Source organism: Ceratotherium simum, chromosome 3 (genome assembly GCF_057802395.1).
Source record: "Ceratotherium simum simum isolate JZ-2026a chromosome 3, ASM5780239v1, whole genome shotgun sequence".
In the NCBI taxonomy this organism is placed as follows: domain Eukaryota; kingdom Metazoa; phylum Chordata; class Mammalia; order Perissodactyla; family Rhinocerotidae; genus Ceratotherium; species Ceratotherium simum.
In genome coordinates, this window is record NC_141902.1 from 27863403 (window position 1) to 27878883 (window position 15481).

A 15481-nucleotide genomic window follows, 5' to 3' on the forward strand; every position below is an offset into this window, starting at 1 on the left:
CTTGATTTAGTGGTTCATGGAACAAAACCAAAAAGTAGATATGGGCATAACTGCTGGAATGGATGAGTTCCAACTGCTAAGCTGTTCGAGAATCACCACAAATGATGAACTCTTCTTCTTTTAATGAAGTATTTCTGCTTTCCTTCTCCTTCCAGGCATATGAAAAGATTGCCCTTCTAGCTGTCTTGAAGTTGAGTGTGGCTATATGACTTGCTTTGGCCACCGAAATGTGAATGGAAGTGATATGTGTCCCTTTGGGGCAGAGCATTTAAGAGCCCATGAACAATTCTTCACTCTTACTTCACATGGCTGGGGTGGGGGTGGGGGGGTGCTCTAAGCCTCATGGCGACATGGTAGGATCTCAAAATGGTGGTGCTCCATGGCTTGGGTACCTGAATAACTTATAACGAGTAGAGCCCTCTGCCAGACTACCCTAGACATGCAGTGTGAGAGATAAGCCTTTGTGATTTTAAGCCATTGAGATTTGGGCACTGTTACACAATATAGCCTAGCCGAACCTGACTGACACAAGGTTCACTTGCATGGTCATTGAACTTCTCCAAGAACTAGAATGCAAATCCTAGACTTCTGATCATAACGCTAAAGGCTCTTGCTCTTCTCTGGAAGAGGGTGAGAGCAAATTATTGATTCCCTGCCCCTCCCCCCACATCTACTACCACCTTCTGATTTTGAAGAAAATTATTTTCTGAGTCCTTCACACTTGAGCTCTCCATTATGGCAGATAGATTGGAAGGAGGAGGGGAAGGGGGAGGCCCAGATCTTGTGTTCTCCATTCCAGAGCCTAATCCTAGAATTGTCTCCACCCACTAGTACTCACACACCCTTGTCATAGGGCGACTATTACCACTCCCAAGGTGTCACAAACAGAAAGGGGCTGCCGCTGGCACCACTGCAATGTCAGGGCCAGGCAGCCAGGCTGCGCTCTTTCCTCACTGGTGCCTGGGCTTGGCTGAGCCCGGAGAAGCAGCATTCTCTAGGGAAAGAAGCCTTCTCAAGTGGGAACAAAAATGAGTGTGAGGCGCACACCCATCCTGGGCACTATGTGACTTTGGGGTGAGTTCTCTCAGTACTCCAGCTCTGGTCAATTTCTAGTTTCTCTAGCGGCTAGTAACTTGCCCGGCTGCTGCTACTGGGTCTCCCAGTTTTCCTGGGCTTTTCTCCAGCCCACCTGAGCTTGTCATCTTTGCACACTTGCAAAGGTCATAAATGGTGGGGGTTGAGCGCAACCAGACTTCAGGAACCGGACTGCAGGGGGATCAAAGGTCTCGGCGGGGCTGCCGAGAGGCCGAGCCTGCGCAGTCCCGCTCCCGCCTTGGAGAGAAAGGGTGGCGGCAACGCGGGCTCGTTACACCCGCGTGCTCGCAAGAGGCGGGAAAGTTTTGGGTCGGGTCGCCGCGTCCCTCCCTCTTCCTGCCCGGTCCACCCTTCTGCCCCGCGAGCCTGTCCTCCTCAGGCGCCCAGGCCTCGGGGGAGGGGGACGAGAAGGGCCCTAGGCTTCTGACTCATCATCTCCAACCCCTTTCTCGCGCGCGCTCCAAGTCTCAGGACTTTGGACCTCGGCACGGTGGGTGGGGGCGCGGCGACAGCATCTGGGAAACCCCAGCTCTGCAGAGGGCCAGCCTCCAGCCCCTGCCAGTCTCCGAAGCTGCCAGAGGGAAGGGTGGGGGCCCACAGTGAGCTCTCAGTTGCCGAGGTTGGGATGGCGCGCCCCCACGCACAATAACCCGCCCCGCTCCTCCCTACACACGAGGCCAGTGGTCGCGTCCGAGGAAACTCGGCTAGGCCCCAACTTCCAGCGCCTCGCGTCACTCAGCAGATGCACAGCGCCCCCACCGCGGAGGGAAGGCCCTTTATTTCCCAGCAGGCTACGGGGCAGCGGGGCCTCCTGGGACTTGTAGTCTCCGTTACAGTAGAAAGGATCCAAGGGAGAGAACTAAAGCACCCATGAATTGATTTCAGAGAGTAGGCGTTTCCAGGAACCGGGCTTGGAGAGGATGAGATTGTGAAAGGTGGAAAGAAGAGAAATAGTGAGATGAGGCAGATGTGAAGTTGTATAGGGAGGCGGCGGGGAAGGAGGGTAAGGATGGAAGGGAAGAAGTGGGCATAGCTCAAAGTTGGCTTAAGGATGCCCTGCAAGCGGGCAGCTTTGCAGGGCGGTGAGGTGAGGGAAGACTCTGGTCTACAGTCTAGAAAGGGGCCTAGTGTGAGTGAAAGTCGAAGGCACTCCGCTGGACTTCATGTAGGTCTCAAGGGACTCCATCTAGCTTCTGAGTTCAGTGCGGTGGGGTGCAGGAGAGTTTGGACGATGCTCCCGCAGGGCGGGAGAGCAGCACCTGTCTGCTTCCCCTTGCCAGCTCACTCATTTGTTCCGTTTGCTGTGCTAGCCACCCTGGGACCATCCTCCAAATCAGGAACTTCCTCCAACTCAGAGAGACCCTAAAAACCAGACAGAGGTGTCAGGGGAGCAAACTGTAGGGGTGAGAAAGGAGGAATCCCAGACAGAAGCAACTTCCTCTTCCTCTGCCATTTCTTCTCATGTTCCTATTTCTTCTCATGTTCCTGTAGCCCTTCCACTACTTAGGCAGCTTCCCAATGCTCTCCCACATTTCTAGCCCCAACCATTTAGATACCCAATTCCCTTTTACCCACCACTGGGAGAGAAATGTCCAAAGCCAGAAAACCAATCAGTTTCAGTCTAGGACTCCTTCCTTTCCCCCCTGTTCCCTTGTTTTCCCTGAAGTACCACTGACCAGGATAGCCAGTGAAAAAATGAGCTGCTAGCTAGCTGCTCCAAACTCTCCTCCCAGCCCTCATTACCTCCTGCAGCTCCTGGTAGTGCTGACTCTGGCTCCTGCAGCATCCTGGCTTCCTCTGGCTCAGCAGGAACAGGGAGTATGCTGAGACCAGCACTCCTCCTAGGGTGAAGGCCTCAGCACTGAGCTCCAGCACCAGCAAGCCGGCCAGCTGTAGGCAGACAGGGCTGAGGATGCTGCAGAGGACCCAGCATCTGTTTGCCCATGCCCTTTTCTCTCTCCGTCTCCTCTTGCCTCCTCATCCTCCCACCTTCTCCTTTATTCACCCGTACCTGGGAGGGGGCAGTTGAGGCAGGCCCCAAGGCTGTCTTCATCACCTCGACCACCACTGCGATGAAGCCCAAGATCAGATTGAAGGTGTTGAATATCATCATGGCCCGCACCTGCCAGTGAGCCAGCTCAGCCCTGTCCAGCCTAGGGGACGCATTGGAACCCCAAGCCCCACCTGCAGCCTAGCTGAAAACAAAACTCAGCTCCTATTCCTCCACCTCCAAACAGGGCCATCAGCCCTCTAACTTTCTTGCTTTCCCTCCTGAATCTTTTAGGCCAGTTAGGGGCAGAGATCTGACAGGATTAGTCAACACTTAGCCACTTCCTGGGCTGAGAGTGTGTGTGTCTGTTTTGGGGGGTGGGAGAATAGTACTGCATTCTCTTCCCCTCTCACCTTCCAGAGGCGGGGTGCTCTGCGCAGCTCAAGGGTAATAATCCCAGTGAGGAGACCCTGAATGGTGAGAAAGGCAAGTGTTGAGCTCTGGCCCCATTAGAGAGGGGCCCCCAGGACCTTCCATCCTCCCTTGTGGTGGGTCTTACCAATGCTCCAGGCCCAAGTGGCAGTGCTGTGGCCATATGACAGGCAGAGTTCAAGCAAGCAACTGAGACAGCAAAGGGCACCACAGCCACTGCCAGCCATAGCTGGCTCACCTGGAGGCCGGATGCAGGGTAGTTGGGGAACTGTCAGGGATTCCCTTCCCTCCTGTCAACCCCTCCTCTTCCAGAGGTCAGCAATTGGGAGGAATGCATGGTGGCAGAAAGTACTCAACCAAGGGCAGTGAAGGGAGAGGGCATTATTTTTTTCTGCCTCATGTCACAGTTTAGTTACTTACCTATGTGTTTTCCCCAAATGATGGAAGCTACTTGGAGATTAAAGGTCTTGCCTTGTTTATTCTATGCTTCCTCCACCCCCCTCCTCCCACTCAGAGCCTAGCACAGTTTTAGGCACATGGTAGGTGCTCACTAAACATGGATGGAATTGAATTGGGCTACAAGTGGACATGCTGAAGTTTGGGGTGGGGCAGCCTGGCCTCACCGCCAGCACCAGGAGGTGCCCACTCCACCTATGCCTTGCCCAGTGCTGTAGCTTTTCCAGACGAAGGCTGGGTCTCTCCTGCTCTCGTTGATCAGCTCTCTCCTCCATGGCTCCCTCGACCAACGGAGCTCAGTGCGTCCTAGGCCAGGAAAAATGCGTTATGACACCTATCAGGAGACAGGACGTGCAGCAACATCTCTTTCAGCTGCCCCTCTGCCCACTTCCAATATCCAGGGAGTTGAAGCTCAGGGCCTCACACCTACCTAGTCTGAAGCAGCTCCTCCAAAAGAGATGGGACACAGCTGGGCCTGAAGCTCCTGGCAGGGCCTGGTAGCTCAGAGCAGATGACAGACTTGTCCTGGGAGAGACACGCTGTCAGAACTGGGGTGTGGTGGGGCAAAGGTCCCCACGAGGGCCTAAGGATCCAGGGAGTGGCCGTCGGTAGACACCAGCCTCAGTTCACTCCACAAGACTCCCAGCCCTGCCTCGCTCTGTTCCCGTTTCCTTTTGCCCCCATTTCTACCCATCCTGGGTCCCTCTTCTGAATACTCACCTCATCCCCATGGACACTACCACCCTAGGCCCCAATTTCCCCCCATTTCCATCTAATCTTTCTTCTTCTGTTGGCATCCTCCTCAAATTACTTGTTGTTCCCTAGGGAAATCCCATATTACCGTCTGGATTGGTCCCCTGTCATTACCACTTGCAGCTTTGTCCCAAGACCAGGCAAGGTTTAATTCCCTTGGCTTCCTTCCCTCACTTTCTGGACAGTTTCTCTTCTCTTCTTCCTTTCTTGAAGGACTTACTCTGGATGGGACTAGGTGGATGAGGAGCCCTATTTATAGAGGGGATTGCTTTTGACTCAGTGATAACCTGCAGTTAGACATGTACAGAAGATGGTCCCCAAATGGCCAGTCTTGGGAAGGACAGTATTGCAACAATTAATATTTCTGAGAGATAGAAGTGGCCTTGCAGCCAGGCAGACCTGGACTGGAATCTCAGCTCTGCCACTTTCCCAGCTGTGTGACCTTGGATACATTATTCTATCTATTTGAACCTCAGTTTGTTCAAACTGAGTGTTAAAACGGTGGCTAATAATATGACTGTGAAGGGTTGACTCATGGTGGGTGTTTAATGACCATTAGTGGTGTTGATGAAGTCATACTGATGTGCCTGATGCCCATATACTACAGGGTTTATTCAGATGCAAAGCTGGGGACATTTGTTTCTACAGTAAGAAGCAGAACATATATACTCTAAAGATCAAAAATAGGAAAGGCCCATCTTGGTGCAGAGCCTGAGGTCAGGAAGCAACCAGACTTATGTTCAAATCCCAGATCTACCTGGGTGACCTTGGGCAAGTTACTTAATCATTCTGTTTCCCTATCTATAAAGGGAAGTTAATAATACCAGTCTCAAGGGGTTGCCTTGAGTACATATTAAAAGAGAAAATGCATATGAATCAGCCTAGCCCAGCACCTGGCAAAGCACTCAATAAATGTTAGTGGCTATTATCATTATTATTATTGATGACAGAAGAAGGCTGAGCCAGAAGACCTCTGGGAATTAGTACCAGGAGGCAGGGTCCTAGGAGGCAAGGAGCTTTCTTTGTAAGCCACTTCTGCCCTGCTCAGTGCTGGGCCAACACTCACTGGAGCACTGTGTCCACTCTTCTTTCCTGGGGAGTGGGAATCACATTTAAAGGGACCCTGGGAACTGCTGTGTGTCTACTCCCTCTTGGATCCCCGTGTGCATTAACTGTATTTGGTGGTGATGGCCTGACATAGTGTCAGATGTTAGGCTTGCACCGAGGACCCCTGAGCCGGTAGGCCAATGGAAAGACATTCTTTAGGCTCGTTTTTCTTACCTTAAGTGCAGACTAGTTATATTTCAGAGTGTTATTGTAAGGATTATATACCATTAAATATGTGAACAGGCATTCAGTAAATATTGACTAAATCTGAATATACTACGCACAAATGTGTAGTCCCTGTCTGGATTACAATCTCCTTGATGGAGGATACTACATCCCCCTCATCTGCTCATCCCCCACAGCGCCAAGCATAGTGCCTGGTACTTAGTAAGCACTCAGTATATATTTGTTGTACTGAAGAGCCATTAAAGTGACTTAAGGAATGGAAAAGAGAGTTCGAGAGGAAGGAGCAGGAATTGTTGTTTAATCAAGAACAGAAAGGACCGAAGAGTAACTTTAATGATGTTTCTTATACGGCAGACATTAACTATCTCTATAATCGCCCCTCCTCCTCCCCAAAAAGAGACACAGAAATTGTAAGGGAGAGGCTTTGAGATAAAACCCCAGGAAGAACTTCCCGAGTCTGTGCATGTTGGGGCAGAAAGAGCGGCAGAGCCAACTCCTTCCCTGGTATGTCCGGGTTTAGGGTGGGAGGGGCAGTCCTGCTTGGAGGCTGGGGGAAGGACGAGATGACCTTTCAAAATCTCTTCCAGTCTCCTGTTGGAATCGTCTGTGCGCCCCACCCCCGCTCCCTCCCTCCCTCCCTCCCTCCGACAGCGCCCCCCGTCTCCAAACTGCCCGCACCCCGCCCCTGGCGGCCGCCTCTCGCGGCTCCCGGGGTCCCCAGCTCCCTGTCCCCGGAGCCAGAGCCCCGCTCCCGCTCCCGCGCGGCTCCCAGCCCCGCCGCGCCGCCCCCCGCATGCTAATGGCCGGGCCGCCTCCCGCCGCACACAATGCGGGCCAGGGCCGGGGGCGGGGGACCGGGGAGGGGGCGGGGGCCGGGCCGGGGGCGGGGGGGCCGGGGCCCGGCGCATCTCCCCCGGCCCCACGTAACGCTGACGCCCGCGCCGCCGGCCCGCCGCCCGCCGCCGCCGCCGCCGCCGCCCGCTCCGCCGCCGCCCGCCCGGGGCTCGTGAGTAGCCGCTCCCCACTCCCGGCCCCCCCTCCGCCACCCGGCCCCCGCCCCCGGCCCCCTCCCCCCCTCCCGGAGGGGGGGGCTGCTCCGCGCGCCCGGCCCGGGGCCGGGGCAGGGGGCGGGGGGGGGGGAGGGGCCCCGGCTCGGCCCCAACCAACCTTCGCCCAGAGCTCCTGGGGGGGCGGGGTGGGGGCGGCGGCCTCGGAAGCCTGGAGAGCTAGGGGGGCCTCGAGGGGGGGGGGCCAGGTGGGGGAGCCGGGAAAGCGGACACCAAAGGGGAAAGGCCAGCGCGGGTGGGGGGGCGGTGGGCGTCTTTGTAGGGGCCCGAAGGCAGGGCGCGAGGGGCCTGGGGGTGCGGGGTGGCCGATCTGGGAGCCCGAGTGGATGAGCGCCCCCCCGCCCAGGTAGGGCTGATGGAGGAGGGGGAAGGGACCCAAACTCTCCGGGAGCGAGGGTGGGGGAGGGGAGAGGATGGGGGGTGCTTCCCTCTCTGCGTCCCAAACAAAGTGTCACAAAGAGCTCGGCCGGCGGCAGCAGCGGAGGCGGCTGCAACTCAGCTTTTGTTCTCCCGGCCCGGGTAGCTGAGCCCTGGCCTCCCAAGCTCCCAACCCTGCCCCCCATCATCCTTCTGGCTTATCTTCCCCGGGAGGGGTCTGGGGTGCTGCGGGAAGAACCTCTTGTGCAGGACCACAGGTCCTGCCCTACTTGGCCAACCTACTTCTGGGAGGGAGATTTTCCCAGAGGCTCTCTTGCCCAGCCCCCCACCCCTAATCTGAGGACTGAGGTTCATATGGGTGCTAAGACTCTGACCTTTCTAGGATCAGCTCCAGTTTAGGGGACTTAGGGCTGGCCACATGCCCCCTCCCCCAAATCCAGGTCTTCCAGAACTTTCAGAAGAGGGGTCAAGTTGGGACATGCCTCTGGGAAAAGATTCACCATGGTGGGGCGGCAGTAGGTGAGCAGGTGTACCTTCCTCTCACCTCCTGCTGTACATTTGGAGTCCATGACTGAGGCCCATGCCCCCAACTCAGAACAGTGAGGATGGAGGGAAGGAGGCTTTACCAAGAACTCAGTCTAAAAGGTGGGCAAGCTGTGGTGTGGAGTCAGTTTGGAGGAGCCACCTGAGCAGTGAGTTTCAGAGGGCCATGGAGAGGAGACCATAAAAGTGAACTACTGGCATGTCTGAGTGATAAAGGTGGTCTTGACCCCAGACCACCTAAGAAGTTCATTTTCCTTTTAACCCCATCTAGTGCAGTGTTAATCATAATTGTTAGCAGACTTGGGAGGCGTAGGATTCTCAACAGAGGTAAAAGCATCAAGCATCAGAGATGACCAGAGACAGAACCTAGTCACAACTATACCTCAGAAGTCCTGAACCCTTAGCCCATACACTCTGACCCTAAAAACTTTTGAACTACAAGGCTTGAGGGACAATCTTTGTGGTCCTCCAGTCAGCAGATGGTTCTATGTACCTGTCCCTGTTGTTTCCAAGAGTCTTCTCACCAACCCTTCCATCCTTCCCTACTCAGTAAGGTTTGATGGTCCACAGCCCCTTCCCCACCTGCTCTCCTAGCACCTAAAAGTAATTGGCCTGCTGCTTTGGAAAGATTTCTGATCCCTACCCCTGGCCCTGCATCCCTATAGAACCCAAATAAGGGCAAGATAGCCCCTGATTCCCAGTGGGGGTGGAAAGTAGGTCACTGCTACTGTCTGGCTAAGTCTCGTGGATAGTGTTTAGGGCCTGACTCTAGAAAACTCTGTGATTATTGCCCACAGGCATGACCTGGGTTCCAGGCCAGTTCACAGATCTTGGGCCCTGTCAGTGCTTTCTCCTATTGAGAAAAACTCATGAGATCAGGCGCCTGGGACCTGGTTTGGTGTAGAGATGATTCAAGAGATCTTGACTAGGCCTAGGAGGATCTCTCAGTGGGTTTTGTTGATTTGAGCCCTCCCCCCCCCCCCCGCCGCCCCCCCGGGGAAACTTTCCCTGTTTGGGAATTAGCTTCAATTTGGGCCGCCTTGTCTATCACTGTATTGCCATCCTGGAAACTGTTAGGTGCAAAACAGGGTTTTTGTTTTTGTTTTGTTTTGAGGGAGGGAGATTTGCCCTATTCCTACTCTACTTGCCTTGGGTATGAGGTCAGCCTCCCATGAGGTATTTTGCTTGCTATCCTACAGGAAGTTTTAGGGGCCCTAGAATCTTCTCAGAATCAGAGTATGTGCCCATAGGTTAGTCAGCTATGACCATGCAGTATTCCCATCCTCCCCCCTCTTCCCCCACCATCTGCTTCCTCTGAATATACCAGATTGGCTGTACACCAGGATGTTCCGGGAATCCCCAGGAGAGCAACAGAATGTGATGGACCCAAATACGATGCCTCAGTAACTCATTCCAGGATGTACAAACTGTAACTGTCAGGACACTCCTTATAGCTAATTAAAATTCTTCTAGTTACATCTATTTTCTATTACATCTATCTATTTTCAGTGACATCCAAAAGGCTAAAATAATCCCTCTGGTACCGGTTTTTTTTTTTCCCTATGATTCCCAGATAGGAATTTTTAAAAATCCTCTAGCTTTTCTCAGTGCCTCCTCTGTGTGCTAAAATGGCAAATGCAGCCCCTCTGGCACTTCATAGCTCTACCTATGGTTCTGAGGTGGCCACAGTGGCTCCTCTGGTAGCCCACTGCACTCTCCATGGTACTGAAGGGATGACCATTTGTTTTTCACATTTCTCTGGGGTCCAGAAAGTCCTGTGACTCAGAACCACAAAACTTTTGAGCTGGAAGGGACCATCAGTATAAATTAGTCCAACCCCCTTATTTTACAGATGAGTAAACTGGGAGGTTAATTGATTTACTGAAAGTTGAAGGGCTATTAATGGTCAGACTGGGCCCACAGTAGCCTTGCACCCATCAGTCCTACTCTAATTCACCTTTCATGACACTACTCTGAGCCCGGCTAGGTTCTTGGGCCCAGGAAAGGGGCTTATTTGGAGGATCTAGAAGATGAGAGTGGATGCCCTAATTTGGAGCTACAGAAATACAAATGTTGAAAGTCGTAGTGGAGGTTGTTTAGTGACCCTTGGACGAGGACACTTTGTTAATTAACCTCCTGTTAATAAAATTCCCATAACCCACATTCCACATGTAACAGGTACCTGCCCCTTCATGGAGTCTTATCACATCCACTAAATGTCCAAAATTAAAGAAGCCTTGGACCTCCAGAGCCTTTTCTCTTTGCTGATAAGCAGGGCTGACTCCTGGCCCAATTCTCTTCTATTAAAGATCCTTAAGCAAAGTAATGCTTGAGTCCTTTTCTTTCTCAGTAACCCATTTCAGTTTCACAATGCCTATTGTAAGGAAGTTCTTTATATCTCAAATATTCTTTCTATCTCAGGCAAAAAAATAGGTTAGGCCCAAGTTCGTCTAGCCTTGAACGGATACAATTATATATGTAAGCAGGAAGGTTGACTGGACGACTTCTGGTCATTCTCCTAGGCCTGTTTCTATGAATCTTAATTCTGGGGTTGCTTCTAAGTCCTAATGCTAACCTCCACTGCAGCTTAGAATCAGGAGTGTCACTCCCACCCCCAGCGTCTTCCTCTCAGTGCTCTTCTTCCTCACAACTGGAGCTCTGCACTTCCCAGGCCCAGGGAATTTTAGCCTGGAGAATTTTAACCCTTTCCTGTTCAGAGCATGTGCTGAGCCCGTATCTGTGCAGATGGCCCAGCCCCGCCCCCCGTCCCTCACTCCAGCCTCTTGAGCTCAGAGCCAGTGTAATCCTCCTCTTGTGTGAGGGAGCCTCTCCCCTGCAGAGAGGAGGAAAGTCTGCTTCGGAACAGCCCTGGACAAAGGGGCTGAGATGCCCCATCAAACTGCAGGCTCCAAGGTTTGAAACATGGGGATGAATCCTATCTGGTATTTGCAGTTTTTCACCCCTTCCCCAGGCCAGCAGCGCCCCTGAACTTCCACTCCTCCCCCAACTCTCTCTTCATTCCCTCTCCCTCTGGCTCTCTCCCCCTTCATGCCCCTCCCCCTCTGTCTGTCTCCAGACTCTCTGCTGCTGGGAGGTGTTTCTCTCCCATGCATGAATGAGTCTCTGTAATGAATGGAAATGAATGGATCAGGAATCCAGGCAGAGGGAGGGAGAATGAGGGGGAAATACAGGGTAAGGGCAGAAGGAAGGACAGTGGAGCCTGGAATGATGTTTGGCTGGCTGGTCAGTTAGGGAGTCTGAGAGCAACTGGTCCCACTTGGACAACTGAGGAGCATGGCAAGCCCACCGCATTTGCTCATCAGGCTGCACAATCCAGCCTAAATGAGAGAGGGGTATACTGTGATGGTCTTCCCCACCGCCAGGGGGTGGTGGTGGTGGTGGTGGTTCTGGACCAGGCATTTCAAACGAATAATTTGGGGGAAGAAATCTGGATTATCAGGGAGGCTTGTGGGCTTGGCAAATCAAGTACACGTTTTGAAGACAGCAGCACCCTTCTGTCTCACGATGCAAGGAAGGAGGAAGGATAGGTTTCAGGAATACAAGGTGCTAAGGGTCTGGCGTTGGGGGTGACTTTCCATTGCTGAAAATCAGGGCTCATCTTTTCCTCCAAATCTGTCTCTCTTGCTTTAGCTCTGCAGCACCTGTTGCCTTCACTAGCAGCTTTTCCTCCTCCTCTTCCCTGCACTCCCCAGAACCAAAGAATGTGAAGGGGGTCCATGGAGGTGAGTGAAGCTCTGGCCTGAACCTGCAAGTACCTACAACTGTACTCCCTCCCTCCCACCTCTCTCTCTCTCTCTGACCGCCCATTATTATGAGTTATCTCGTTGGCCCCAGCAGCTTAATTCCCATTCATCTCCCAACTTCTCCGCGGTGAGTGGGATGGACATCCAGTGTTCCTGGTTCAGGCCCCAACCCACCCTCCCTCGGGTTCTTCTGGCCCTCCATGCCCTTGCTTCCGCCACAGCTCTCTCTTCTCTACCCTTTGCTCTACTCACATCTTTCTCCTACTCACATCTTTCTCCACAGGGCTCACGTCCCCGCGCCCCGGGCGGCCACTTAGCGCCGTCGCCGCCGGCCTTCGACGGCGAACTGGATCTGCAGCGCTACTCCAACGGGCCAGGCGTGAGCGCCGGGTCTCCAGGGATGGGAGCAGTGGGCTGGTCTGAGAGTCGCACTGGCGAACGGCGCTTTCCCTGCCCTGTATGCGGGAAGCGCTTCCGCTTCAACTCCATCCTGGCTTTGCACCTGCGGGCGCACCCGGGCGCCCAGGCCTTCCAGTGCCCGCACTGCGGCCACCGCGCAGCCCAGCGGGCCCTGCTGCGCTCGCACCTGCGCACGCACCAGCCCGAGCGCCCGCGTAGCCCTGCCGCGCGCCTGTTGCTGGAGTTGGAGGAGCGCGCGCTACTGCGCGAGGCCCGGCTGGGGAGAGCCCGAAGCTCAGGGGGCGTGCAGGCCACCTCTGCCACTGAGGGCCCTGCGCGGCCCCAGGCTCCTTCGTCGTCCGCCTTCCGTTGCCCTTTCTGCAAAGGCAAGTTTCGCACCGCGGCGGAGCGCGAACGCCACCTGCACATCCTGCACAGGCCCTGGAAGTGCGGCCTGTGCAGTTTCGGCTCCAGCCAGGAGGAGGAGCTGCTGCACCACAGCCTGACGGCCCACGGAGCTCCTGAGCGCCCCCTGGCGGCCACTTCGGCTGCACCCCAGCCTCAGCCTCCACCGCAGCCTGAACCCAGATCGGTCCCCGAGCCCGAGGCGGAGCCTGAACGTGAGGCAACCCCTGTCCCCGCTCCTGCCGCTCCCGAGGAGCCCGCTGCGCCTCCGGAGTTCCGCTGTCAAGTGTGTGGCCAGAGTTTTACGCAGTCCTGGTTTCTCAAGGGCCACATGCGCAAGCACAAGGCCTCCTTCGATCATGCGTGTCCCGTGTGTGGCCGCTGCTTCAAAGAGCCCTGGTTCCTTAAGAACCACATGAAAGTGCATGCCAGCAAGCTGGGCCCACTGCGTGCCCCGGGGCCTGGTTCCGGGCCCGCCCGGGTCCCCCAGCCTCCTGACCTGGGCCTGCTGGCCTATGAGCCGCTGGGCCCCGCGCTCCTCCTGGCCCCGGCGCCCACCCCGGCTGAGCGCCGTGAGCCTCCAAGCCTCCTGGGCTACCTGAGCCTTCGAGCTGGGGAGGCCCGGCCCAATGGTGAGGGCGCTGAGCCGGGGGCTGGCCGCAACTTCGGAGGCTTCCGCCCACTACCCTCTGCTCTCCCGGCCCGGGCTCGCCGGCATCGCGCCGAGGAGCCAGAGGAGGAAGAGGAGGTGGTGGAGGCGGAGGAGGAGACCTGGTCCCGGAGCAGGGCACTGGGCCCCCTGGCTTCACTGCACCCGCGCCCAGGCGAGGGGCCGCACTCTGCGCCTGCTGCGGGGGCCCAGGCAAGGTCCACCGCCACGCAGGGTAAGTAAGGGGTTTCCTCTCTCCTAGGTTTCCCGCATCCAGGGCCCACTCTGACGCCCACTCCCCTCCTGTGTCCTTTTAAAAAGGACCTGCCTCTTATTTCTCGCTCTTTTTCCCTTGGAGGCTTTACTACCTTTTGAGGGCACAGCTCGACTCACAACAAATCCAACCCCTCAGGTTCCCCCAAACGTACTATTTCCTCCTGGGCCTAGGGGGGAACCAGTCCTGGGTTGGTGTGGGGGCGCATGACCCTGATAGGGCAAAGGGCTCCTCTGACTTCCCTTAACGTGTGTATTGCAGAAGAGAATGGGCTGTTAGTTGGAGGGACCCGGCCTGAAGGGGGCCGGGGCGCCACCGGCAAGGATTGCCCCTTCTGCGGAAAATCTTTCCGCTCAGCGCATCACCTCAAAGTGCACCTGCGAGTGCACACAGGTGAGGTGGGCAGCCTGCGGGGTGGGGAGGGAACTGGACGGCAGGAAGAGAGGTGAGAGGGCTACAGGAAACGCCATAGACGTTTAGCCTTTCGAGACGACGTTCCGCAACCTTCCGATTGGCTAGATGAGAGCGTTGGGAAACGCTTCTTTATTAAATCAGAGGGGCTGGGAGAGGCAGTGTTTTTTCCTGGTCCGGAGGAGGTCTGTACGTGGAGCGAAATGCGGGTGGGCAGTGGTGGTGACTCTGTGACCCTATCTCATCCCCCTCTCTCCAGGTGAGCGCCCCTACAAGTGTCCGCACTGCGACTACGCGGGCACCCAGTCCGGCTCGCTCAAGTATCACCTGCAGCGCCACCACCGGGAGCAGAGGAGCGGGGCTGGCCCCGGGCCGCCCCCGGAGCCGCCGCCCCCTTCCCAGCGGGGTTCGGCCCAGCAGTCAGGAGCCAAGCTGGCTCCGCAGCCTGCGGCCTGGGTGGAGGGCGCGGCGAGCCCCCGGCCTCCTTCGAGCGGCGCCGCGCCGGGGTCCCGTCGGAAGCCCGCCAGCCCCGGGAGGACCCTGCGCAACGGGCGAGGCGGTGAGGCCGAGCCCCTGGACCTGTCCTTGCGGGCAGGGCCAGGAAGCGAGGCCGGGCCGGGGGGTGCCCTCCACCGATGCCTCTTCTGCCCTTTCGCCACTGGAGCCCCCGAGCTCATGGCCTTGCACCTGCAAGTGCACCACAGCCGCCGGGCTCGGGGCCGCCGGCCTCCTCAGGCCGATGCGTCCCCGCCCTATGCCCGGGCACCGTCGGGAGAGACTCCTCCTAGTCCTCCGCAGGAAGGGGAGGAGGGTCCCGGGCTGTCGAGACCGGGAGAGGCGGGGCTGGGGGGGCAAGAACGGTAGGGAGCCCTCTTAGGGGCGGTTAGCTTAGTGAGCTTACCCCGCCGGAGCGGGGGAGCGCTAGAGGTAGTTGGGTAGAGCAGCCAGCAGGGGGCAGCATGGGACCCACATCCCAGCCCCAGGCGGACCAGAGGTGGAGGGGGCGGAGGGCGTAGGAGGGTGGGCGGGCAGTACCCACCCAGCCCAGGGGAGAGTCACAGTGCCTTAGAAGTGGCAGGAGTGAGCATCAAAGAACGGGGTCCCAGGGCTGGCAGAGAGGGTTGTGTCCCTGTTGAGGAGCCACTCTGCCAGTCTTTGCTGGTCCATAGGCGTGAGAGTTTATTTTTGTACAATGGGTGGGGGTGGGGGGCACTGTACCCTTCTAGCCCCTTCAGGGGCCCTGTAGACGTCGCTATTTTTGGTACGATTCCTGTCATCCCTGTCGCAGAGTTGTGTCCCCAATAAACAGGTGTCTTGAGGCACAGGGCGCTGTGTCTGTCTGCCTATGTCCTGTCCTCTTCCTTGGGCCATTCTGTCCAGGAAATAGTCACCTCTTGAGGCACTTAGTTATTGCCCAAAGAGCTTGATAAAAAATGCAGAATCCTGGGCTTTACCCCCAGGCTTCCGCTTCAGTAGCTCTGGGGTGGGGCCCAGGAATTAGCATTTAGCAAGTAGCCTAGAGGATTCTCATGCACTGTGGTCTGAACTGCTGGACTGTGCTGGATCCCAGCT

General features: G+C 56.2%; 2 protein-coding genes across 6 annotated transcripts; one reads left to right on the forward strand and one right to left on the reverse strand.

Annotated features, from left to right (window-relative positions):
* Positions 1 to 938: 938 nt before the first annotated feature.
* ZNF219 (zinc finger protein 219) lies at positions 939 to 15233 on the forward strand. 5 transcript variants are annotated; one of them, XM_087424224.1, is made up of 6 exons: positions 6691 to 7025; positions 7905 to 7983; positions 11659 to 11750; positions 12055 to 13459; positions 13760 to 13891; positions 14169 to 15233. In XM_087424224.1, exons 3-6 carry the CDS (start codon positions 11745 to 11747, stop codon positions 14771 to 14773), a joined length of 2148 nt encoding a protein of 715 aa, XP_087280350.1. In that variant the 5' UTR covers positions 6691 to 7025; positions 7905 to 7983; positions 11659 to 11744; the 3' UTR covers positions 14774 to 15233. The 5 variants fall into 5 exon arrangements, with proteins under 5 accessions (XP_004421341.1, XP_087280350.1, XP_087280346.1 ...); XM_004421284.2 differs by lacking the exons at positions 6691 to 7025; positions 7905 to 7983 and adding an exon at positions 939 to 1074; XM_087424220.1 differs by lacking the exon at positions 7905 to 7983.
* TMEM253 (transmembrane protein 253) lies at positions 1703 to 6594 on the reverse strand. Its single transcript, XM_087424232.1, is given in 7 exon segments — positions 1703 to 2457; positions 2839 to 2985; positions 3107 to 3217; positions 3499 to 3555; positions 3645 to 3755; positions 4141 to 4279; positions 4404 to 6594. Coding segments are annotated over 6 exon segments (735 nt in total). The 5' UTR covers positions 4249 to 4279; positions 4404 to 6594; the 3' UTR covers positions 1703 to 2256.
* Positions 15234 to 15481: the final 248 nt, after the last annotated feature.

Bases quoted from the DNA above. Each gene is read 5' to 3' on its own strand.
- ZNF219 (XM_004421284.2), top strand. The intron at 13,460-13,759 runs GTAAGTAAGGGG...TGTGTATTGCAG, and splicing joins AAGGTCCACCGCCACGCAGG to AAGAGAATGGGCTGTTAGTT. The intron at 13,892-14,168 runs GTGAGGTGGGCA...CCCTCTCTCCAG, and splicing joins GCACCTGCGAGTGCACACAG to GTGAGCGCCCCTACAAGTGT.